The following is a 26,250-nucleotide window of genomic DNA, read 5'->3' on the forward strand; positions in this document are numbered from 1 at the left end:
ACGCAAAAACATCTTCCTATGTTCCTAATCATTTTCTTTAAGAAGACAATTCTAATGTTTTACTGCAAATCAAATATATATCTGATATTAGGCGTGTTTTTTAATCAGATTAGAAGAAATACTCATATCTTTTACTTCAGTAAAAGTTCCAATGCAGCTCCATTAAATATACTCTGTTACAAGTAAAAGTCTTACATCCAAGATTTCACCTAGAAAAACTACAAAAGTATTAACAGCAAAATATACTTAAAGTATTAAGTTAACTTTCAGAGAGCTGTATGACTACACTGTACATCGAGTGGATATGGTCTGAGTGGAGGTGGAGCTTATTTGAACTACTTTATACTGATGGAGAGTTTAATCTACAGCACACTGTCATAAATTGATCGCATGTTGTGTTTGTAAAATCTTGATCTGTAAGGTAACCAGTAACACCAGTTCAAAATTCTTCAGTAATGTAAAAGTTCCTCAAAATTGTACTTAGGTACAGTACTTGAGTAAATGTACTTAGTTACTTTGCACCACTGTGAAAGTGACAGTGAATATCTCGTCTGCATTCATTTTTTGTCAAAGTTACATTGTTGGTCCAAGATGCAATGCAGACATTTCAGTCAATCTGCAATTACTTGTGGATAAAAACAAAACTCTGAAACTCCACATATGTACATTCAAACCTGGTCGGCAGTAATGGAATTTGTAGTTAAGGAACAAGAATTTTAAAAACAACATATTGAATGCAACATTCGACCGGCTAAGATGACAATATGGAATGCAGCTTATTGTATCTCAGTGGTTTCTAAAAACAACAGGCCTTTTTTCAAAGCAACATTTAACCTCCTCATCACACTGTCAGTGAGTTAAGTATGGAGAATACCAGGACCCTAAAACCATTTCATTATTTACACCTGTGCTTTTCTGTGAAAAAGGTTTGTCAGGCAAAACACCATCTTCACCACAGAGGGTGAAGGTTGTGATGAAGGTTAGAAGACTGAAACTAGAAGTTAGCAAATTAATAAAGAAACCACGTGCGACTTATTTTGCGACTTCACAGGGAAACCAACTTTGAGTATTTGGAGAAATCCTGGATAATCTATCATTTCAAAATCTTTACTGATGTTTCCTCAAAATGGATATAATGTCTTTCAGAATAAAAGTCCCTAAATCCACCAGTGATCCGGTTTGTTTCACACATCACCCACTAACAGTCAGCTCCTGGAAACATCCAGCTTAACCCCTTAAACAGTGAGCACTTTACGGGGTGACTAACTTCTGCTGGCTGCCAAAGAGCAGCTCTGTCTTTACCCCCCCCCCCCCCTAAACTGTGGAGCGACCTGAGCGGCCGTCACAGGGTGGGAATGTTTCTGTGTACGATGTGTGAGTCCGACAGAACGGCTGGGTTTTCCATCTGGGCTAGTGCTGCCAAAAATCCTCCTCCTCCTCCTCCTCCTCCTCCTGCTGCTGGCCCTTGGCTAGACCGCTGGCAAGGCCCCACTTCCTGAATCCCCATCTCCACGGCAACGCTAGCTAGGAAGAGGTTAAGGCCTTCCCACAATTCTCTGCGGTTCTCTGGTGTACGAGTCTCTGTCCTTGTGTTGGTGTTTCTACGTGTATGTGTATGTGTGTGTGTGTGTGTGTGTGTGTGTGTGTGTATGTGTAGGTGTAAGTGTATGTGTAAGGGTGTGTGTAAGTGTATGTGTAAGGGTGTGTGTAAGTGTATGTGTAAGGGTGTGTTTATGTGTGTATGTGTGTGTGTGTGTGTGTGTGTGTGTGTGTGTGTGTGTGTGTGTGTGTGTGTGTGTGTGAAGTCAGTTTCCCTGCTGCTTGCTGACAGTGAGTCAGTGCCACTGCAACTAGCCGTTTTATAAATAGAGCCAGAATGGAGGCTTCAAAGCCGCACCGTGTCATTAGTGCTATGTGAGGAGAAAAAGACATCTTTGAAGAAGAAGAAGATGAAGAAGGAGAAACTACCAGCAGAAACGCCGGCGGAGCAGTGAGAGAGTGAGATCACTTCCTGTCTGATGAGACGCTCGCCGATGCATTTCTCACTCACACCACGTGTAAACATATATACTTTGCTCCCAGCTTCTTGTTAGGACTGCAGATAATGATTACTCTCACTATTGATTCATTTTGACTCTTCTTTTGTTATTTCTTATCAGTAAAAGTTAAAAACATAAAGTGCCAAATGCTCATCACAAGCCTCCCAGAGTTTCAGCCCAATTATTGCTATTATCTGTTAAGTAAATTATTACTTTCTGATTCAATCTATACAAAATATATCTACACCTAGACACTAAAGCTCCCAGACTCTAAAGGTGACATCTTCAAATTGCCGGTTTTGTTCGATAAGCAGTCGAAAAGCCAAAGATATCCAGTTTATTGTCATAAAAACATAAAATAAAATAGACCAGTATATATTCACATATAATAAACTTGATTTTTGCTTGTTAATGTCAGTTAACAAAATGATCTGTCGAGCTACTAATCGATCAACTGACTAATTGTTTCGGTTCTGGATTGATCTATTATTTTTAGTTAGACATTTGTCATTCTATTTCTTTATCATATGTAAAAAGAAATAAATCCTTACTGCAAGTTCTCAAGACCCCAGGAGTCGTTTTTTTTTTCTATTAGACTGACCGGGGCAGTTATCTTCATTGTCAGATAGCCAATCTGTAGTATTTTAATCTACACTCTATGTCACAACATTGTGAAAAACACTCATTATGTCTTTAAATGTGCAATGATATGAGATAGAGAAGAGCAACAGACCCTCAACATTTGAGAGTGAAACCAGCGATTATTTGACATTTTTGTTTTGTTTGATAAATGACTTGAATGATTAACTAATAATTTAATTTATATACTAAATAACTGACTTACACATCAATGCACAAAAGCAAGTATGCACCACAGTTTCAGAAGCACACACATATCCACACTGAATGCTGGATGCTTGACTGGCCTGATTTATAACCAGGATTTACATGGACACGGTCTGTTCCCACAGCTTAGCCTGAGGAGGGTGTGTGTGTTTGTAGGTGTGTGTGTGTGTGTGTGTGTGTGTGTGTGTGTGTGTGTGTGTGTGTGTGTGTGTGTGTGTGTGTGAGAAAGAGGAAAGTGACATGAAGCAGAGAGAGGGAGAACGACAGAGATGTAGAAGTTTAAAGATTAAAAAGTAGAGAAAAGGGAAGACAAGAAAAGAAAGAAAATGTCAGAAAGAGTCAGAGAGAGAAAACCAGACACTCGCACTAACGGTCGTAACCTCTGTGTGTCATACCAGAGCAGCATACCAACGCTGATGGGAGTTTAACTGACATCCGTGCTCAACAGATGGACAATAATTCAAACTCCAAAACATAGAGCCACCTGATCAGAAACACATCTGATCGACACATGGGATTTACATTAGGAATCCAGAGTTGCACAGTCGGTGTTGTGCCGACGTTAGCTAGCTGTTTCCCCCTGTTTATAGACTTTATGCTAAGCTAGGCTACACTTCCTGGTTCTAGCTCCATACTCAGCGCACAGACATGAAAGAGGTGTCACTCATCTCATCAAACTCTTCGCAGAGAAATAAGCGTGTTTCCTGAAATCTCAAACTATTCCTTTGAAGTACGCCTAATTAACAGCAACTATAGCTCCAGTCTATCACCTGCTGGCCCTGTAACTTTAAAGAAATAGTTTGATATTTTTAGAAATATGCTTATTCACTTTATTGCCAAGAGTTCAATGGAAAGGTCAAGGTCACTCTCATGTCTGTACGTACGAACGTAACTCCCTGTAAAAACACAGTTTGCAGGTTGCTCTTCTATTCATTTTTGATTGTGTCTGGATTTAACACACAAGACACAATGTGTCAATGCTAAAGCTAAGCTATTCGCCTCCTGCTCCATAGCCTAGCCTACTTATGCTGCACTCATGTCATAGTGCCACCAGTTTCTGCTGTCACAGCTCAATGAATACTATGGAATGTATTTTTCAACATTTGGATGAAGACGGGCTAGCTGCTTCCCACTGTTTCCAGTCTTTATGCTAAGCTAAGTAAATCACCTTCTGGCTCCCGCTTCACGTTTAATGCTGAGTTCAGGTCATATTGTTTAAACCAGAACCACACGCAGCTGAGAGACTTTATAACCGTCACAACATCACCCACTTGGTGAAAACAACTTGGCCGATAGCAAGCGTCAAGAAACCACAAAGCCACCATCACTGACCTTTACATGTAAAAAAAGTCCCGTATTAACACTTTTAAAATCGATTGAGCTAATCTAAAAGGAACTTTGTTTGTTTCTATCTTGTTCAACTTATTAATGAACCACTCCAAATAGGTAATATAGCAAAAGCAATTTAGGCTGTTTTAATGTTGTGATTACGAAGCGAGCAGTTGGAGTAACCATCTCGGAATATTGCGTGAACTGAAGTAGAATAACAGGATTTTTTTTCCTGTTCTCATGCTGTGAATGCAGCACGAGCACAAACAGGTGGGAGGACTGGTATCGATCTTCTTGTCTAAGTCTCGGCAAGAAAGCAAATACTCATTCCCCAAAATGTCAAACTAGTCCTTTAAATTGTCGATACGACTTTACTTTATGTCTGTCTCTTTGACATCTGATCTTCCTCGAAACTTCCCCATCTGGGTCCAATTTATTTTCCTTGCACTTATAAATGACTTATTGAAAGCACACTTGTTACATGACTTATTGAAACTGTAGATAGTGAGTATGGATGAGGATGAATGACGCATCCCCCAGTCATGATGAGTAACACACTGACTGACTGGATAAATGAATGGCTAGACTCCCCTATGCACACACACACACACACACACATGTATACATAAATACACATGGATAGACACTCGCATATATAAACACACACACACACACACAAACTGGACTGGCTTGCCAACAATACTGTAGCTTACTACTCAGCATGACTGGACAGAGCGAGAGTCAATTAAAGTGAGGGTGAGGGAAGGGTGAGAGTAGAGGCAGAGACAGAGAAATCTGAGAAAAGAAAGAAAACTGTGGTTAACAAGTGACGGAGGATAAGAGAAGACAGAGATATAAAGGAGAGAGAAGAGCAGCATGGACTCACTGACTCCGCCGTCTTACTGATCAGGGCGACGTCACTGTTGGACGTCTTAAAAGACCCAAAACACATCATCAACCCAGAGGAGATGAGAAATCTCTCCTTCGGTTTCTCTCTGTCTCTACCCTCTTCTTCTGTCACTCATGATAAGATGCAGTGAGCGTACCAAAGAGCTGCAAACCAACAGAGACTGCTGGCCAGACAGACAGACAGACAGACAGACAGAGCGACAGAGAGACAGACAGACAGACAGACAGACAGAGAGACAGACAGAGAGACAGAGAGACAGACAGACAGACAGACAGACAGACAGACAGAGAGACAGACAGACAGACAGACAGACGGGGGAGGATGGAGCTGCCAGTCAAGCATTTCACAAAGAGAAGGACCTTTTCAGTATCATGGATTAGACGACAGGTTCCTAAACTAGGACTGAAGATCAAGACAAATCTGATGGGTGACAACATAATTAAAAGGAAAAGAAAGACCTATAAACTTCTCTTTCATTTTTCTCAGGGTTTTTGCAGAACCTGAATATTTTCATATCTTTATTTTGTCCAGAAATATCTACGGTTGGTTGAGCTGACTGTAATTTACGTCATCACATCTATTACATTACATTACGGTCATTTAACAGACGCTTTTATCCAAAGCGACTTACAATTCAGTATCTCTACACACCGTAGACGCAGCTACGGGAGCAATTTTCATCCCAAGACAAAAAGGTAGGAGGCCACTTAATTTGATGATAGAGAGAGAATCAGTTCAGTTTAAGTCTCTTATTGAGCAAAAACTGCAGCTTCAGCATCTCAAATATAAGGATTTGCTTATTTTCTCTGTTATCGAATAATCTACATTTGGATTTTGGGCTGTTGGTTGGACAAAACAAGGAAATTGGAGATGTCACCTTTGACTCTAACCGACCACGATAGCTCCTAGAACCCAAGAGATGCTTCCTAAAGCCCCATTGTTGACATAGCTTTAATTCAACACTTCAAACTGTTCTTTTATTTCATTGTAAATTCAACATATTTTCATATATTAGTTAATCGGATAAAATTAAACTATTTGAAGACGTCACATTGAGCTTCTGAAAGTTGGGTTATTTCTGACTAAAGAACTGATAAATGAATCAGAGATGATCAACAATGAAGGTAACAATCCACTGTAATTGTGTCTGTCACTGAATACTAAAAGCGCCTTGTCTGAGCAAAATTGCTTTGATTAATAAAGCAGAAATCCTCTAAGACTTGTGATTAAATCGACATACAACCACATCTCATACGTTCTTTCATCCCCTGCATCAGAAGCATATTGGTGCTTTCCACCACTACAACACACAGTAGTAAGGGGGTGTGTCCATGGCAGTGCAGAGGAAGAAATAGGTGGAAGAGACCAACTGAATTATAGACTTTCACCTGAATAAAATAGAACTGAATAGGTTGTTTTGTGCCTTACGGGTCAGACTGAGGAGAACCCTGCATGCTGGAGGGAGATGCATGTTTGACCATCTGCTACAAAGCGGCAGGAGGGGAGGCTCTGCATCTTGATTTTTTTTTGTTCTCTCTCTCTGTCTGTCTCTGACTGCACCTTGCATAATATCACTGAGGTTTTCCAGACAGACAGACAGCCTGCAGTGGTGGAGCCCATTGGGATTCACACAGCAGGTGGAGGCTGGAGGTGTGCTGATGGAGGGGTCAAGGGGGATTGCACGGATCAATAAAGGCAGCCTCTCATAAATGTGTTTTTGCACATAAAAGAAGCTGCAGCTGGTGTAATAATTGTATGCATGCATGCCTCTCTCTCTCTCTCTCTCTCTCTCTCTCTCTTTGAATGTGAAGAGGGAATGTGTGGACATCAGACATGGAGACCTAAAACGTGCACGCACGCAGGAGCAGACTGGAAGCACGGGGGCTCTTTGTCCGACACACCGCCCCTGCCCCGGACGCACAAACCAACTAATTACATTTATCCATTTGCGTACCTCCGTACCGCCGCTGCTGAGTGCCTCATTAGCGGGGACCAACCCCGGGCAGACTCCTCGCGACCCAGAAACCCTCTCCGACTGACTGTCCGCTGGTTATTTCCAGCCCGGCCCTCCGGCGCACGAATCACGAGCATGCAGTGTGCTTCGAGAGTGGACGGTTTCAGGCGGTAACTGAGATTATGACGGTGAAGACACACTCGGTCCTTCATGTGGTGAATGCCAATCAACGTGTTATTGATCAACACGTTATTGACGAAGGTCTCAGTGAGGGACAACACCTTCACCAAACCCAAACCATCAACATGCTCATTTTAATACGCACGGTCTAGAAACATTACAGTTACATATGTTCCTAAGGGATGTGTGAGTTTATAGTTATGATCCGCCTCGAGCTGATACTTTTGATTTCTAACAATATTCATGTTTCGTATTAATAATATCACCGCCGGACTCGACATCTCTTGTGGGCAGATTATAATGAGGATCCGGGTCCGGTGGGTTGCGGAGGTGGTAACGCTGTAGTCGGGCTACGCGGAGCTCCGGAGCCGCTTACCTTCACCGGGCAGCAGCGGATCCTGGGATCCGAGCACAGAGCGAGGGAAGCCGGGGAGGATGCTGCCGCCGCTGCTCCCTCTCCTCCTGGATGGCTGGACGGAAGGTTTTTTTCCGCTTCCACCGATCGGGTTTTTTTTCTCCTCCAGTACCGAGCCGACACACACACAGCCGTGAGGGGAAGGGGGAGGCGATGACGCTGGGGAGAACAGCAAAGCAACGTAATCCTGAATGGTATAATGGCTGTCCGATTCCTCCTCTCTCCCCCTCTGCCTCTCTCTCCCTTTCTCCGCTCTCAACAACCCCCACCAGCCCTCCTCTCCTGCTCCACACACACACACACACACACACACACACACACACACACACACACACACACACACACACACACACACTCTCTCTCGCTCTCTCTCTCTCTCTCTCTCTCTCTCTCTCAATAGGCAGTTTTCACACTTAACCCATGTCCATTGAGTGTGTTAAGTGTTGCGGAAATTGAAATTTCGGGTCGTACTCTTGCGTCATCCGTGGCTCAGCAGCACCGCCAAACCCAGGCCGACTCAGACACACCACACACACACACACACACACACACACACACACACACACACACACACACACACACACACACACACATACGCACACACACACTTTCTCTTAATTCAAAGGGCGTTCACATAGTTCATATTTGCAGCGGCTACTCATTCACATATATTTCAGGATTACACCGAAAATGCAGCGCGTTTACATCACATGAGATAGTATTAATCTGGGTTTTTATAATCCACACACACACACACACACACACACACACACACACACACACACACACACACACACACACACACACACACTGACCCCTCCTCCCTCTCCAAACAGCTGGAGGAAGAGAAGGATCAGCTAAAAAAAAGCAAATTGATTACAGCTGGAGAGATGGAGAGGACTCGGGGCTGCCGCTCCGTGATCGAGCTGACCTTTGGTATGTCTGGTCACAGGAGTCCCAGACCACCAAGGGTTCCCCGGACTTCAGGGTTTGTAATTTACCTGGAAAATGCCCCCCCCCCCCCCCCCACACACACACACACACACACACACACACACACACACACACACTTTTAGGCTACTTTGATTAAACTGGGAGCTGGGAGCCCAAAGGCATAGACTGGGGAACCATCGCAAAAAGATTGGTGGAGGGTTTGGTGGGGTTAATGATTTAAACTCAGATGTGGATGTTTTCATAAGAATGGCAGCCTTCTTGTACAGTGCTCTCATATATAATTACAATATAAAATGTGTATGTTGCTATGCACCGTGCACATATGGATACAATAAAATTACAGATCGTTTGTAGATTTAAAGTTGGATGTTTAAATTGGAACACATATTTACACATGTATATAAAATATATCTATAAAATAAAAAAATCATATAAACAGGTGGCCAACCCCTGGTTTGAAGCGTCCCTTGGTGGTTTGGTTTGACAGCCCACAACTTTACTGTTTTTGTTCAGTTTCGCAGCATCTAAAAAACTGCAACGTCAGCAGACGGACTTCGTTAGACTAGCAGGTGGACGCAGTGGAGCATTTAGTGGCTGAAGAGATATTTACCTCAGGAGCTGGTGGAGACCAAAAACAGAGCTAAAAGAGAGAGAACACTGGAAACACGACTCCAAATGAACGTCGCTCTGTTTTAGTTGTCACGATTGCAGTCGTTAATGATACATGGCCTCGCATTAGTCGACGTGTGAGTGTTTTGTAAGACACTGGGTCGACTGGGTATCACTGGGATTGCCGTGTGTTTGTCGGCGGTGGACGATAATCCGGACGCTCTCATTCTCCGTCCATCACAGCCGACCACAGATCTGCCGCTTTAATCACATGACATGAGTCCACTGGTCAGCAGGGGTGCGTTTGGCTGCGAACTCCTGACAAAAATTAAATTTGCACAATTGAAGCCTCGTGATAATGCCATGGATCCATCAACGCCGCCATGATTATCTGTAATTTTCAATTTAATAAAGCCAATTTGGATTTGAAGAGGACAATGAGGCCGACGGCCTCCAGACAAAGCGTTACTGTGAGTCATTCTCAGTGGAAAGGAGTATTCATTCACTAACGGGCATAAAGTCAAAACCCTCAATGGAGTTTAATCAGATTTTAAGATGTGGCATTAAACTAATCATACAGATCAGTTTGTGGGGATACCTTCTTCAACCCCAGTCTCTACACTCAAACGCTTCAACATTCCAGTGACGTGCGGTGAGGTTCGTGTCTGGTGAGGCACTGACACTATATAAATCAGATTTACAATATGAACCCAATAGAGTATCTTACATCACCATTCAATTGGCAGCTTGCACATTGATTACTGGTTGTTTTTCATATCAGCATTCTTTACACACACATAGGTAAGGTACATATTTGATTCCACCGGGAGCGTTTCAGAAGCGGAGCGCTCGCGGGCGCCACCCGCGAAAATCGTGAGATTCCGCGATAATCTGCGTAACAACCAGGATGTATAAAGAGAACAACAAACACATAAAAGGTTACTTTACCTGTCCGACGTTGAACTGCTGTTGATTTGTTCATATTTCCTTGTTTGTTTAGACATTTTTAAGCTTGGATATATAATCTTAGATGTTTGTGGTCAAAGCAAAATATAAGAAGAAGAAGAGAAGTGTTGAAGAAGAGCAATGACAGAACAAGCATAAACCCGACCCGTGGGCTCTCGCTCGCCCTCTTCTTTGAGGCAGAGGTACTGTTTGCCCCTCTGTGCTTTTTCACTGCGGTTTAATGTCAGATCAGCAACACTAAATATGTTCTACACAGACGTGAAATACATTACATATTCTATGGAAAGAAAGGACATATAATACAAGTGTCTACAAATATTATATTGGTGACAAAAAATGAGAAATCAAAAGATACGCGCTCAACCCAGTTAGTGAGGATTCAGTCTGAGGTGAGGCTCAGCTCGTCGCTGCCTCACCTCACATGTTTCCGTTTGAACAGGACATGAGATAATTCAGCGATTTTGATCGTAAAAATGCTTGAAATGATTGGAATCATACAGAAATTACATTTATAGCACAGATCAGTAGAGACATATTATTTATTTTATTTTAGCATTATTTGTTTTTTACTTTTCATGACTTTTCTAATCCAATAATTATTACTAAAATATAGCAATTTATAATAATCTTTCAGAATTTAAGAAATATGGAGAGCTTATTTTTTCCCCAGCAGACTTCACCAAACTAAGACAATTCAGTACCAACCACCATCCAAAGTCTCTTCACCTCTCTGAGTATTTAACATCACAAAAGTACACATTTTATGTATTTAACTGTTCAGTTTGTATTTTCTTTAACATGCTTATGTAACATGGTTCTGTGCAAGTTATGTTATTCTTGTGGACCAGGCATAGAAAAATGAAAAAGAAGACTTGTAGCAATCTTAAATGCAGCCATGAAACTGTGAAGTGCTTTGAGCTTAAATGTAGAACAGTAGAACTTGTAACAGCAGAACCTGAACAAATGTTCAGCTCTTCCTAGAGACCTGGTGAGTTCACCCTCCTGTCCCGTCTGAGCTCTTGGCTCCATCTTGTGGCGCTTCATGGAGCCTCACTAATCCCATCAGTCAGAGTTAAACGCTGGTAATTGAATCGAGGACGTCCAACAGCATCAACTCATATCAGTCACTCGTCGGAGAGGTCCCTCTGGAGCGCTAACTCACTAGAATTAGGTCGGTGGGTTAAGAAAATGAACTGTAGTTTAACTTCCATTGGCAGCAGAGGCACAGCTGAAGACCACAGCTGCAGCGATGACATTAAATTAGACCACTGGACATTTAACCAGCTGTGGTCATCACTCACAGGATGACTGCTTTGCATTATTTGCAGGCTTCTTCAGAAGATGCAAGCATGGAGCGTTTTGACACGATTGCTACAATAATTGTGTCAATAATTAAAATCAGCAGACACCTTCAGTCCACATTAGGGTTTGAGAGTAAACACATGAAACACTTTGGATAAAAACGATGAAAGTACAGTATATCAGGATTCAACAAAAATGCTAAAATTATTAAAATAATTACAAAACATAAAGTCAACCAACAGTTTATGAGCACATTTGTTTCACACCATTAAGTTTTCTCCACTATTTCTTATGAAAAAGTTATACATCTTTGTTTTTATATATATATATATATATATATATATATATATATATGGCTTTTGTAGTGATGGAAGTAATCAGATTACATATTTCCAAAAGCAGCAATACAGCGCTGTAAAAATACTACATTACAAGCACTATATTAAATTTTTTTCTTAAGTAAAAGTATGTTAGTATTTGTAACAGAATTATATTTTAAATTAATCAGTGCTTAATTTTTAAAGTAACTAATGAGTATGGCTTTCAAGTACGCGTGGAGTAATAAGTACAACATAATATAAAGTAGCATTAAATGGAATTACTCCTGTTAAGTACAAGTACTTCAAATTTGAATTAAGTACAGTACTTGAGTAAATGTACTTGAATGTTTTTATTCTTAGCCTCTTCACACATTTCAGTGCTCAGTACAAAGACAGGGAAGGAAAAGACTGGAAGATATTCGATGATAACATTTATTTGCAAACGTGTACAGGCGGACAGGAAACAGCGACATCTGATTTACTATAAACAAGAGCAGAACTCCCTCATGGCGTCTGGTCGGGCTTGCCTGAGTGGCAGGTTGGCGGCGTGTAGCTCCCCTCCTTCACCATCTTGTCCCGCTGCTGACGAATGGCATGCAGCCTCTGGTGCTGCAGGGAGGAAGAGAGGAAGAGGTGAGCGTCGAGGAGGAAGAAGCAGGATGGAGAGAATAGGAAAATAAAGACGTTAAAGAGAATGTCCTGCACCCTCCACCTCTTTGTTTCTCTTAAGCCAGAGCAGGATAAAGCCAAAGACAGCAGTGGATTTAACTTTTACTCCTGTCACCATGTGAAGCTGAGAGAAACTGAAGAACTAGAAGAAACGGCTCCCTGCCTCAGTTCTGTGCTGTAAACATGCAGATTTCCTTCAAAATCATATTCAGTCGCTCATAAATGAAAAATCCAGCAGAGATGCAGGCAGTCTTTTTCAGATGTAGTCTCGTGTTTCACAACTCTGATGTTAACTAGCTGCATGCAGTTGACTAGCTGCATGCAGCTAGTTAACAGCTAATGTTTAGAGCTGAATACACCTCGGTGGATGTGACATTGGTGTCAGGCTGAAGTCGTCTCAGCTGACATTCGTCCTAAATCAGCACTTCACCTCCATCACGTTGTGAAAGAATGAGACGGGGCTAACGGGCTCATTGAGGCGTCTGGGTGGTGGCGAGGAACTTCCTGCTGCTGCAGCACATTCACAGAGAGCGTCTCTCTTCTGCTGACGCACACGTCCATCAAGACTGACCCCAGTTTACCTCGGACAATATTTAAAGGATCACACGTGGGTGCTATTTTTCTTTCTGAACACACGGCTGTAATCAATTCATAGTCATTTAATTCACCTTCAGAAACCTTTTATTTTATACCATCGGCTGTATAAAATATGGACATCGTCTCCGTGACATCACCCATAGGCTTCAGAAGAGCTGCTGTGAAGCCTACAGTGAGTGTCTCCAGTGACGCCATCTTGGCAGCGATGACACAGTAACTCTGAAAGTGGGCAAAGAGGTGGATTGTGGGCTGAGGTGGTCCAACTGACGCAGCAGAGGAGACGGCTAGCAGCTAGCGAACTGAGACGGCACCCAACGTCACTCAAAGCTGCCACATACTCCATCATACCTAACTAAGTTTAAACAGGTGAGTTATGAAGGTGGTCATGAACGTGGAAATTAGTTATAGAAACCAAAACAGTTTTTTGTACCAGGCTGTAAACGTGTTGATTTCTGCTGTAAAGTTGGGCATTTTAGTCGATTGGTTCATTGACTCACTTTTGGAGCCAGCCTCAGGTGGCCACTTGAGGAATTACAGTTTTTGGAAGTAACATTGAGTAATCCAGGAAGTTTTCTGTGGAGCCTTTTGAGGCTTGTATCGTTTCCGACCAATGACGTCATAGATAATTGTTTGGGAAAATAAAAACAAATAAGGTCTCAACTCTACATCACTTTCATATTTACACAAGCACATTCACTGCCCTCTGCCCCGTTAAACCACTGCCAGTTTACAGATGTAGAAGACGAATATTGCTCCTACCATAGCCCTCCTGCCGTTACTATATTATGATGCAGTCATTGACCAAAAGGATTGATTTACACACATGTGATGCATTATTCACAAGACAATTATGTAGATTTTGTGTGCACATGAAGCCTCGAGAAATGAACATGTTATTTAATGTGCTGGAAGATTAATTTACGCTTACTTTATCTGCAGACAAACTCTGGAGTGGATGGAATTAGGATTTTTTTGACACTGATCAACAGAAAGAGTCACTTTCAGTTAATTTATCAGCGAAAAATAAAATCGAATTATATCTACTCTGATTCAATGTAATAAAGGTTAATGAACCATTCAAATGTGGAAAAGAGGAATAATAATTACATTTTTGACATCATGTTAATATCTTAGCAAGTAAAGAAGTGATAGGCAGATCCATGTAACAAAAAGTCACATCATCAAACAGCAAGTTCTGCTAAAAACAGTCGCGTTCACAGCATGAACTTACATTTCCTGTTGGAACATTGATTCTCGTTTCTACTCTAGTGACAAATTATAGAGGAACAGCTCAGTTCTGACATGCAAATATGACGCAACGCCAAAAATATCTAAATGATCATGGCTTCTGCATATTCTTAGACTAGGACCCTTATACTTCAGAAGCTGCTCACCGGCACACAGAGGTCATCGAGAATCCACTTACTGTTTTCTGCCTGTGCATGCACTCATAGAAGTCCTCAAACTCCAGCTGGCACTCCTTCTTGGCGCGGGTCTGCCCGATGCCGTGGGCACACTCGATCCACTCCTTCTCGAAGGCGTGGCAGCGAGACGCCCTCTTGTTGGGCTGCTGTCCGCTCTGCAGCAGCAGCCAGCCGTCCAGGTTGATGCCGAGCCGCGACTGGAGGTCCACAAACGGCATGGCGGCTGATGAGGGAGGAGACGGAGAGGAAAGAATGATGAGCGACGCGGGACGTAGTGGAGGAGAGGGAAGAACCACTAAGATGAGGGGGAAAATAGTCTCCACAAACTGGCAGAAGAGATGAACAGCTGAGAAAAATACTGTTTTGACCACAAACATGAGGACATATGATCAGGCAGTGCTCAGACACACAGCAGAGGAGCTTACAGAGCAACACGTTACTTAAGAACACAGAATAAATCCCTCTTACACAGGAAGCTACTTACTGCAGTTTTAAGGAGAGGATATTTTTTATCATTCAGCATTAACACTTGTTTTTGTTTTGCTTCATTTCAAAACAGAAATGTCATCTGACAACCGGTCTGATCCCTGTTAGCATGAGGTAAACCACATTGTTTACTACTAAAGGCTGCAGCCATATTTGAAGACAGCTGCTTTTCAAACAGCGATTTGTTTGAAAGAGAACAAAGAATTAATGATTGTTGAACCGGATCTGTTGAAGGTCTGGTAGTCATAGCTTTTCCCCCTTTTGCTTATTTCTGCACATTCTACCCATACTTATGTTTTAATACAACATAAAATACAGGACAGAAACATAATATAGAATATTAAATATAAAGCCAGTATATTATGAGTATAATACAGTACAATATAGACATGTGCACTATAGGCCTTAGATCATTTATCCGTACAGACAGATCCCTCTCTACTCTCTCGGCTAAACGAAGCTAGCCAGCTAGCACAGAGCTAACTACAGTAGCTAGCTGGCTAATGTTCTTTGTAAAAAATACCCCGAAGTGAAAGCAGTATATCTGACATTTAAATCGATTTAAGTACACATTAACTCAAAAACTGTTCCTCTAAATGATTATACTCTGTGCCCAGGTGTGTTATCATGTAACGTTATGCTGTCCTTCAATGACAGCTTGTTAATGCTAACGTCAGGCCGCTCTGCTTCTACGCTGTTTACAAACAGGTGATATCATTTGAACGATGACTTAACTCAACACCGTGTCTCTATAACTAACCGGCTGCTGAAAAACCGACATTAGACATAAAATATCTGTATTTACCGTGTTTTTGTGGGATTCACTTTAACCTTCCTCCGACTTCACGCGTTTCGCTTTGCGGTTGATAATAACCCTGCCGTAAAAGCAGAGTCTGTGTCGTGAAGAGACGCGAATGTGCTGTGGAGACTTTTTCTTAACGGAGCATTACCGCCGCCTACTGGGGTAAAGTATTCAGTAAAACACTTCTAAAACTACCACTGGGCAGAGGTGGGAGAAGTACTCAAATCTCTTATGTAAGTAAAATGAGTTACACTGTGTCGAAATACTCTATTGAGTAAGGTAAAGGTCCTGTATTTAAACTCTTAAGTAAAAATACAAAAAAGTGTGAGCATTAAAGTAGCCTACCTAAAGTAGAAGCACTCATTTTGCAGAATGACCCATTTCAGTATAACATAGATATCACTGGATTATTAAAATAGGTGCATTAATGTGTCCATCACTTTAATGTTACATCTGGTAAAAGTGGAGCTAATCTTAAATACTTTATACACTATTGTGTAGCTTAATCTGTACCATTAGATCACATTTTGCTTGTAGATAATACTTTGTTTTTCTAATTTTTAATCTGTAAAGTAACTAGTAACTAAAGCTATGAAGTAAATGTAGTGGAGTAAAAAGTACAATATTTTTCCACACCTCTCAAATCATTCACCAAATCCACTGACATCCACTCACATGCAAATGATAAATGATATACCTACAGTTTAAAATACACACTGTGCTTTAACATGAACGTAATATCCATGAATAAATCATGCATGCTCTATATAGATGCATATACTGCACATAACCACCCACTTCATGTATATAAAGTCATCTAGTACTTTAGCCATTCCATATTTATTTCCATTGGTTTACAGTCTCACTTGTATCCATTTGTCACCCACTTGTGTGTAAATAGTTTAGTTTTGATCTGCTTGTTTTTAGCTGAATGTCTATTTCTATCTTTTAGTGTAAGTTCACTGAGAGCAACTTAAAACCAGAGTCAAATAACCTTGTATGTGTGAATATACTCGGCGAATAAAACTGAGTCTGATATGTTTTCCATTAGGTCATCCTAGAAACATTTTCTAATACAACACTTTCATAATTGATTTATATATTTATATTGTTCCTCTCTGCTCCTCATTATGTACACTTCATTCTTAGAGCACATGTTGAGTTGATCCTGCAGGATGCTCAAAGTCCTGTTGGGTGTTTATGTATTTTAGAACTTGTGACACCTGTATGTATAGTATTGAAATCACTTATTATAATATGTCTTGTGTACATAATGAATTCCCAGACAGAAGAAGCATTACTACATCTATCTATAGCTTTTTCGTGTGGCTGTTTTTGAGGAATTTCAGTTTTAGCGGTTTCCAAATATTTTAATATATATTTGTACATTTTGATCTTTAAGTATTTTGTGGATCTGAGCAGATTTGTTTTACCTTGTGGGCAATTATGCACATTTAAGTATAATTTCAACACAAAAAATGACAATATATTTTTTCAACATAGTGCACATTTTAATTTGAAATAAACCGAGTTGAAAAGCAGCCCAAAGTTATTCAAAATTACACATTCAAAGTTTTTCTGGAATCATTTTTCTTGTCAATATTTTGTACATTTCCATATTACTTCTCCGGTTGCCCAAAGACTGCAATATTTCATGAATGATTTCCGTTACTATGCAGTTATTAAAACTGTGTTAGACCGAAAATCTGCAAGCACAACTGACAACAACTCAGTGCTTTGGTGCAACATCAGACTGTGTTTATTTATTTATTTCCCCAAAGGTCCACAAGTTGTCTTCCACAGTCCTGCATGTACAACCCATACACAGGGCAGGGCTTCAACAGTGACAGGAAATACATAAACCATATAATAACACTTAAATATTGCTGTCTATATACTCTAAAACCTCTTTCAAATAAGGACGGGACCGCCTGTGTTCTTAATGGGACATTTCCATTAACACTCATTGGGATTCTTTCAGGAAGTTCAGCTTTTCGTCCGCGGTACATTCGTGTGTTTTTTTCCCTTCCCACAGGCAGGCGGGCAGAAACAAGATCAAGATCAGACCAAACAAAGCACTGCCGAGTTACGCAAGCAGCTAAATCCATAAAGCTACTCCGAGATGAAGAAGGTTCCCGAGTGGATTCCCTGCAGATTAAAGAAACCTGGTGGGAACCTGTTTAAACTGAAGCACAGAGGTGATACAAAGCGAACAAAGCTAGTGGGTATGATTTAGAAGAGCTTATCGGCATTCATGTTTGAAGTGTTTGGCTCCAAAGGATGATAAACTAAAGTTCTCGGATCATTGATAAAAATACCACGGACGCTCCTTATGTTTAAAGGGCCAGTGTGTAGCATTTCGGGGGGGGGGGGTCTACTGGCAGAAATGGAATAGAATATTACTCAGTATGTTTCCTTTAGTGTATAATCATCTGAAAATAAGAGTTGTGTTTTTGTTACTTTAGAATGAGACTTTTCTATCTACACATGGAGCGGGTCTTCTTCACAGAGACCGCCGTGTTTCTACGGTAGCCCAGACCGGACAAACTAAACAATGGCTCTAGATAGGGCCACAGGTGTTTCCGCGGTGTCCGCTGTAGTTCACCTACGCACTTGTCGCGCTGGGAGAAGTTTCAGTTGGTTGCAATCTACAACTTCGCCGCTAGATACCGCCAGAGCCACAAATAGTACGCACTGGCCCTTTAAAAGTACAGAAGGATTTATTTATGTGAATTTAGGATGTTTTGGAGCCAAACTCTTCTCTAGTTACATCCAACATAAAAGGCCTTCTGGTAGGTGATTTATTTTGGTTGAATCACAGACTTTCGTATGCAACTGAAGTCACTCGTAGTAAAAGATAATGAACAGCAAAAAAAAAAAGAAGATAAATACGATAAATTCCAGATAAAGTGCTGAAGTGCTCATTCAAAAAACAAAGTGGGACAAATACATTCATCAGGAGTCCATTCATTCACTCAATCACTCATCACTCTCTCACACACACACACACACACACACACACACACACACACACACACACACACACACACACACACACACACAGCATTCCAGTGGGTCACACAGCCAGTTAACACTGAACCAGTCCTGTTGGTGTGTGTTGTGTTGGTCAGTGAGTGTCTATAAGGCAGCCGACTGTCAGGCAGCGGTCCAGTCAGGACACACACACCAGAACTACAGGGAGAGAGTTGTGACAGTGACCGGAGCTTCAAGAGCTCTTCACCAGACACTTCTCTAGACAACGGTCACAAATTACAGCTGAGAGAATTAGTTGATTCAATGAGTCAAAGTAATCAACAGGTATTTAAATAATCGATTACTCCTTTCAGTTTTTATTTTTTTAAGCCAAAAGATTCAAAATGTTCTCCAGGTCAGGCTTCTCTAATGTGAGAATTGATCTTTGTAATAAACTATATTATTACTTGTTATCTTTGTAATGTATAATATCATTACTTGTTATCTGGAACCAGTACCAGTACCTCTGAAAAAATGTAGCGGGTACTTTTCAATATAATAAAATAGATTCTCTCAGTGCATATTACTGCAGCGTCTTCTGGCCTCGTCTCGTCATTGTCAGAACTCAATCATCTATTTCTGTAAATCCAAACTCCTCCTCATCCTCCTCCTCCTCTGTGCAAGGAAAGTGAGATTGAAGTGCAGCTTCATCCTCTAAAGTAAACTTTCACCAGTATAACAGAAGCTCACCGCCCCTTTTTCAATCTTTCACACAAGGCATGGCTCATGCAGACACATGCGCGCAACAAATAACACAATTTCCAGGTCATCTGAATATAAATAGAGGGAAAAAGAAGAAAATAAAGCCACAATAGTTGAGTACAAAGTCCACATTCATCCACACATTGTTAGAAACGTCTCCTTTCGTCCCAGGCAAACATCTGTCTTCCCTCCGCTGTGCTCGGTGACTTTTCACCTTATTTCAGAATTTCACAAATGCGATATTTCTTGTGGAAAATTTGTACCTCTCTTTTTTTTCTTCTTTTTTTTTTTTTTGCTCAAGTAGCCAAGGCATTTTGCACCAAGGAGTAAACATAAATCATCATCTTATAAATCTCAGAGGTAGAACCCTGACAATTTACTCAGCAAGAGATTGACAGGTAGATAGATAAGACAGACAGACAGAAGTGAACAAACCCTGTCTGTGTTTAAGACGCCGTCTGTGAGTCGTAAAAGCAGCGAACGAGAAATGATAACAGAAAAAAAAAAATGCTAAGAAGTAAAGGATAGCTCAGATGAAACTGTCGGGAGTCTTTTTTTGTGCACTCCTGTGAGCTGCTGCTCTCTCAGACGTAGAGGATGACGTTACTGTCCGCGGGACAGTGAAGGCCGTCTGAGGGGTTCAGGGCTCGGCAGGACGGGGGCTGCTGGCCGGCCGCCAGGTGACAGCTCTTCGGGTGAGGCGAGTCACAGTCGTCCGACGTCAGCTCGGCGATGTCGTCCGACTGAGTGTCCGACATCTCCAGGTCGCTGCGGATGCTCTCCGGCTGAGCCAGGGTGACGTCTCTAAGCCCCTCCCTGATGGACACGCCCGGCGACAGCCCCAGCGCCGACCCGGACAGAGCCCCGCCCCGCCTGGAGCTGCAGTCCTGAGGCTCCTCCACTCCCGAGGCCGTCGCCATGGCGGCGGAGCCCGGGGGCGGGGTTAGGTCCTCCTCGCTGTTGAGGCAGAGGTGGCTGGGTTTGGTCTCGATGTCCACTTGGATCTCCAGGTTGGTGCACTCCCTGCAGAGACACAACATTTACAAGCAGTCAGTCCCAGTGTGACGCTTCTAATGTTCAGACTACTGAAGAACAGCGCACAGAGGAGGAGGGAGACTTTTTGGATTATTTTACTTTTACTTTGAAATTAGTTTTCCATAAATATTAGGAGATGGAAGAGAATTCTTTCGAAAAAATAGGGAAGAAATGGAGATTCAATCTTTTCGAGCCATTGATGTGTTGAAATATAGGATTGTATTTGCGAAAGAATATTTTTAAAAGTTGGTTGTACCATAAGGAACCCTAAAAACATCCTCATCCTCACCACTATGATGAAGGCAAGATAGCAGAAAAGACACAAATAAAACATGGTGTCCTGGAGAAGAAAAAACAGCCTCTTCTTCAGCTTGACAACCAACATTTTGAAATGGTTTAAATGCTCTTACTGCTTTAATAAACAGGAATATCAACAAGAGGAGGAACAAATATATATTTTGCACGTACATGTAGCTCCTATTTGAATCTGCTGCATCACATCAAACTCAAATACTCAGCATGACAACTAAGGAACCTCTCTGAGAGAGTTTGAAGTAGAAAACAGGGAGCAGAGAGAGATCAAAGACACCACAGAAGAAGACGAATGTGTCACCTGTCGGGCAGCGTGTAGGACGAGATGATGGATCCGGCCATTCCACGGGTGCTGGCACAGTCGCTCCCTGCTCCCAGGCTGCCTGTCTCCCTCTGGGCGGATTCTTTAGCCAGTTCCCCCGCCTGCACCTCCAGCCTGGAGGACAGCAAACACTCACACTGGTCAATAACCATGTTCCATCAATAACAATGAACCACTGCAAGAAGAGTATTCAGTATGAGGGAAATAATGTGGTTTTTTTTTAACATTAAAGCGTGTAAACATGTTCTAGTAGAAACCCCAAAAACTAAAACTTTGAACAGGAAAATGAGTATGATATGTGCCCTTTAAGTTTAAAGAGACATAACATGATGGAGAGAAAAACATAGCATATACTTAGTTTATATTTCAGTGATCCATATTACACATTTCCATTGAACTACTCTCGCTCGTCTCAGTCACTTCATCTGTTTGTCTCACCTGCTGTACTTGCTGGTGCGTGCTCCCAAAGCGCCGCCTGCCAGTGTGTTAAAGTGGGGCGTGTCACCCAGAGTCCCAGGGGCCACGGAGAGCCCCTCGCTGGGGGAGGTGGTGCTCAGACCGCTGACCGCCCCGTCCAGACTGCTCTCGCCGAGGCTCGGGGACTTGAGGGCTCGCCACGCATCAGCCACTGCAGAATCACATGGAGAATATTAATTATCATAAGATCTGGAGAGTGACATTCAGCCCCTCCCCTTTTTTTGATCAGGTAAAGTTTGGCCTCCTCACCTGTGATGGGACCATCGTCCTCATCGAAGTCAATGCGTACACCTCGTCCCTTCCCTCTGCTGACCCCACAGCCTCCCCCCCGACACAGAGAGATGGGCACCACGCCGTACACGTAGGCCAACATGATGGGCACACCGATACCTGAGCAGAGACAGAAACACAATCACAGCCGTTTGAATTCGTCTCGAAAAACGTTTATGTTGTCTGGCTTCAGCTGCTTGCTGTATAAAAGCAAAAATGGGCCGTGTCGAGTGTCTTACCGACGCTGACAGCCGCGATGACGGGGGCGGTGATGATGGACAGGGCCACGCCTCCTGTGATGGCCAGGTTCCTCCTGTGACGAGACATCTTCTTCAGCTCGTAGTGGGCGTGGATCTGCAGCAGAGCACAGGGAGAAGGTGGAGGTTAAAGGTTAGGGTTGTTTCAAATGAGGAGAACATAAACATGTGTCACTGAGGATTCACTATAGCACTGCATGGTTACTAACAAACATACAGTCAGGCTGAGTGAATGCAAATTATCTCAATCAAAGCTGTAGAAAGAGTCCAAATAAATTCCTCCACAAAAAGTTTGTGTAAAATAATTATTTTTCTTTCTTTAATCATGTGCTTTCACAAAGCTCCACACTGCCAGGAGAGACATTTTGTTGGAGAAATGGTGAATCCAATGTAGTTTGAAGTATATAAAATATCAGAATATATATCAGAATCATCCATAAAAAACATCATGTAAACACCTCCTGAGGTTGTTGAAACCATTCAATTCCCAGAAAAACCATCAAGGACACAACCTCCCTCTTCTTTAGACTGACTTCAAAAAACACATCCGTGTTGCAACTTGTCAGTGAGAAACAAGTAGAGTCAGTCAGACAACCACAGCTGCTCACCACTTAGGCAGGTTTCAACAAACACATGTGTTGGTGAGCTGCGTCTGAGGCTCCAGTGAATCTAACTAGTCTTCCCACTCTTCACACTGTGAGAGCCTTAAAGACGTAAATAGAAATATGCAGCTCCACTTTTCTCCACTAGAGAGAGCTACAGTGTGTTAATGTGTAGAAATAAATGCCTATTGTCATTTCATTTCCTGCCTCTTGGTATTTGAAAGACCATTGCCCTTTTTGTCTCATATAACAGAACATCATAATCAAAAACCAAAACATGGTAATATCGGATCTATGGAGACAAAAGAGGGAATTCAGCACATGTGTAGAAAGCCCAGGTTATGGTTTTTGAAGACTCTCTAGGATCGGTATGTGATATATTTAACAGATGTTACACCAATATAACTGCCAACATAATGAAGAAAACAAAAGGCACAGAAAGCCAAGATGTTTCCAATAGAAGATGAAACGTTGTGAGCTGAAGAGATTGACTAGTTTTGGTCTCAGTCATTTTGTGTGAATCCATTCACGTCATTAAAGTCCGGCTCTGCCTCAAATAATTATCACTACAAGATGGGTCAGTATGTCTGTCTCAATTCATCGAGAATATACAACTTTAAAGGTTGGAAACCTTTCTTAAGGTATTCATTAAAATACGGGCTGTAGCCGGCTGATGTTGTCATATCATATAAATATAAGAAATCCATGTCATGCTAGCTTGTCGGTAAGGAGGCTAAATAACGCTCCAAAGTTGGGCTACATTTTGTTCACCCTGGACCTTAAGATGTGTGAATGACAACGGGTTCTATAGTACCCCGAGTCTCCCCGTTACAGACACCCCCACTTTATGAGAATCACATGCAGCGATTATGCAGTGAACTAAGACGTGTTTAGCATGCAGTGTAAAAGTGTTATTTCTGCTTATTCTAAAAATGAATATCTAAATGTCTTTAAATAGTCTGAGAATTGCATACATTAGGTTTGACTAAAGAGTTGAGACTCTTGTGGATCCAATGAGCCCAATTACATTCATGTGTGACCGTTTGTGACCTGTAGGACCATCACAGCCTCAGGAAGCTTTACGAACACAAACTGGAGGCCGAGCGCATTCAGAGGACGCATGGCTTTCCTGTGTCTATTGACATCAAGGGGGTTTACACAACAGAAGTGCTCGCCATCCAAATGTGAAAAGTTTCCAAAACCAGATTACAGCATGACTAAGGTGTTCCTCGAGGTCTTTGTGTCTGAAAGTGTTTTTTTTAGGGATTTTTGATCATTTCTCCAGTGGTATAAAATGGCTACATTTAGCACCAAATCTGTGTAACAAATGGTATCAACCCCAAAATTGCTGCAACAACTCCTGAGCCACAACAGAGCATGGGCTGGCCATCATAATGTTCTATGTCATGATACACTGTCACAATTCAATCTAATTTATAAATAGATTTATTTTGAATTCTGATTCATGACTAAAACCACTTGACACACACTGCTGAGCTGCATCTTAAATTAATCTTCAGGTTTCCAGCCGTCAGATGATGTGTACCACCTCTATGTGTCACATGCCATCTCCCCCTAAAGATCCTCTGTCTCTCCTAAAAAAAGACAAAATGGGTCTTCGGTAAAGAAGGGTGGAGTGGAAGACATTAATGACTTTAAGGCCTTACATTTAGACACTTTAAGACGTTTTATGGACCCTTACTTGACCAAAAGTGTGTCCTCCACACTATCAGCTGTGGGTTCTGATTCTGAAGCGCTTAAGTCTGTTTTTAGGTCATGTGTGACTGTTGCTGTGAATGGAAACCGTTTTGTGGCACTGAAAGTGCTTTTTAACATTGTGTGAAAAACGAGGGCAGCTCACTGAAACTTAGATAGAAAAAGGTTTTCGTTCCGCAATGTCGTAAATTCCAGATAATCACCAGAGGAGGGTTGTGAAAGAATAACTGTGGCAGAGCAGTAAACTATTTGTGCGTTGCCACAACGCAGAGTTTTTCCACTTCTGGTTCCTGTAGCTGAAGATAAACGTGAAGTGAACCGACCGTAAAGATAAAAAACGTGTTTCTGAGCGTGAAAGACATCTTAGTTGGCTGCAAACAGAGGGATCGACAGCTTTGACTATCAGCGTGCACTTCTAATGTTTACTTCTATACAGATAATAAAGTAGCAGATCAAGATTATGAACACATAAATAATGTTTCATGATGTGTTCCTCTTTAAAAAGTCCCCCCATTGTCTGTCATTTATATGTATTTCCTCTTCATAGCCTTTTTAGTTTATTTGCTGGATTTAGTTTGGAAGTGCGTCTTAACAATACTTTTGTAACCCTTAACACAAATAAAATAACACAGAAAAATAATCCAAAACAATCAACTCATTAAAACTTAAATCCTTAATTAAGTAAGATATAAAAAAGTGAGTTACTTGTATGCTAGATGGTATTTTATGTACTGTTTTTCTATAAGCTGTGTAGTTTAAAGTTTAATGTACTTTAATGTACTTTAACTGTTTGAATGAAATGAGGAAAAGGAAAAACAAACAAAAACTAACTAGAAAAAAAGAAGAGATACAGTAAGAAACAGCAGCAAGCACTGATTTCTTCTTGTAAAAAACAAACATGCATAACATTTAAACTTTGTTCTCTTCTATTAACTCTTGCAGGTCAAAGCCCTTTGCTTAGAGTGTATCATACTGCTACAGCGGCTGAAGCTTCTTCCTCTCTGCGGGTTTCTCACCTTGCGGCCGACGTAAACGGGGATGCCGATGACCATGGCGGGAACGGCGATGCCTGCGATGAGGGTGATGCCGACTGGAGCTCCGATCAGGGTGCCCAGCTGCCACAAAATCTTCTTTTTCCTGCTCCAAGGCTTCTTCCCCCAGAACGTGCAGCCAGATGGACTGATGGAGAGAGGCAGAGGGAGGAAGGGGAGACAAAGAGAGAGACGTCAGTGAAATGTAAAAACATCGATCTGAAGCAAACAGTGAAATGAGAGACTCCAGTACCTGAGGTAGTGCAGGTCGGAGATCTCCTTCATGCAGAGCCAGCAGAACTCGCAGCCGCAGACGGCGCAGGTCATGTGATTGCAGCTCCCATCGTTCATCTTGATGATGTAGGCACCACAGCGAGGGCAGGGCTTGATGTCATCAGCTGGGGACAGAAGCAAGTTTAGCCCTAAGTGACATTCCTTTCATGAATTTCCTCATTTTGCACATGGTTAAAAGGTGGTTAGAGGTGTATTTCGACATTTTGGGAAATATGGTTGTTCGCTTTCTAAGATCAAATACCAGTCTCGTGTTTGCATGCTCAATGTGAAGCTGGAACCAGAAGCCTGTTAACTTAGCTTAGCATAACGTTTTGGTAAAGTGACAACCAGGTTTTTAGTTTATGTACGCCCCCCCCCCCCCCTCCCTTTTCTTTATGCTAAGCTAAGCTAACAGGCT

The 26,250-nt window shown here is 41.8% G+C and overlaps 3 protein-coding genes across 11 annotated transcripts in view; all 3 read right to left on the reverse strand.

The window, feature by feature from the left end:
• macf1a (microtubule actin crosslinking factor 1a) overlaps positions 1-7,911 on the reverse strand; it is a 219,256-nt gene extending 211,345 nt beyond the window's left edge. For all 8 annotated transcript variants that reach the window (XM_068710875.1, XM_068710876.1, XM_068710874.1 and 5 more), the window contains exon 1: positions 7,635-7,911. The gene's annotated coding sequence lies outside the window, so the exon portion shown is untranslated. The remainder of the gene's footprint in view (positions 1-7,634) is intronic.
• Positions 7,912-12,238: 4,327 nt separating this feature from the next.
• Positions 12,239-15,900, reverse strand: ndufs5 (NADH:ubiquinone oxidoreductase subunit S5). The gene is made up of 3 exons (XM_068710882.1): positions 15,806-15,900; positions 14,517-14,737; positions 12,239-12,433 (listed from the first exon to the last, which is right to left on the reverse strand). Exons 2-3 carry the CDS (start codon positions 14,730-14,732, stop codon positions 12,329-12,331), a joined length of 321 nt encoding a protein of 106 aa, XP_068566983.1. The 5' UTR covers positions 14,733-14,737; positions 15,806-15,900; the 3' UTR covers positions 12,239-12,328.
• A 1,638-nt stretch (positions 15,901-17,538) lies between these two features.
• Positions 17,539-26,250, reverse strand: part of rnf19b (ring finger protein 19B) — a 34,649-nt gene continuing 25,937 nt past the window's right edge. For both annotated transcript variants that reach the window (XM_068710884.1, XM_068710883.1), the window contains exons 4-10: positions 25,813-25,957; positions 25,545-25,707; positions 22,193-22,307; positions 21,933-22,073; positions 21,645-21,834; positions 21,186-21,320; positions 17,539-20,560 (exon numbers count right to left, since the gene is read on the reverse strand). In XM_068710884.1, the coding sequence (XP_068566985.1) occupies positions 20,122-20,560; positions 21,186-21,320; positions 21,645-21,834; positions 21,933-22,073; positions 22,193-22,307; positions 25,545-25,707; positions 25,813-25,957 (1,328 nt within the window). In that variant the 3' untranslated portion in view covers positions 17,539-20,121. The remainder of the gene's footprint in view (positions 20,561-21,185; positions 21,321-21,644; positions 21,835-21,932; positions 22,074-22,192; positions 22,308-25,544; positions 25,708-25,812; positions 25,958-26,250) is intronic.

The sequence above is a fragment of the Cebidichthys violaceus genome, unplaced genomic scaffold, assembly GCF_023349555.1.
Source record: "Cebidichthys violaceus isolate CVI_PGR_0920_01 unplaced genomic scaffold, fCebVio1.0.p SCAF_16, whole genome shotgun sequence".
Classification (NCBI taxonomy): domain Eukaryota; kingdom Metazoa; phylum Chordata; class Actinopteri; order Perciformes; family Stichaeidae; genus Cebidichthys; species Cebidichthys violaceus.

What these genes read in the sequence shown, in the direction of transcription:
- ndufs5 (XM_068710882.1), bottom strand. Translation starts at nt 14,732, where the DNA reads ATGCCGTTTGTGGACCTCCAGTCGCGGCTCGGCATCAACCTGGACGGC. An exon ending in GCATGCACAGGCAGAAAACA is followed by an intron (nt 12,434 to 14,516) that starts GTAAGTGGATTC and finishes TCCTCCCTGCAG; the next exon opens with CACCAGAGGCTGCATGCCAT.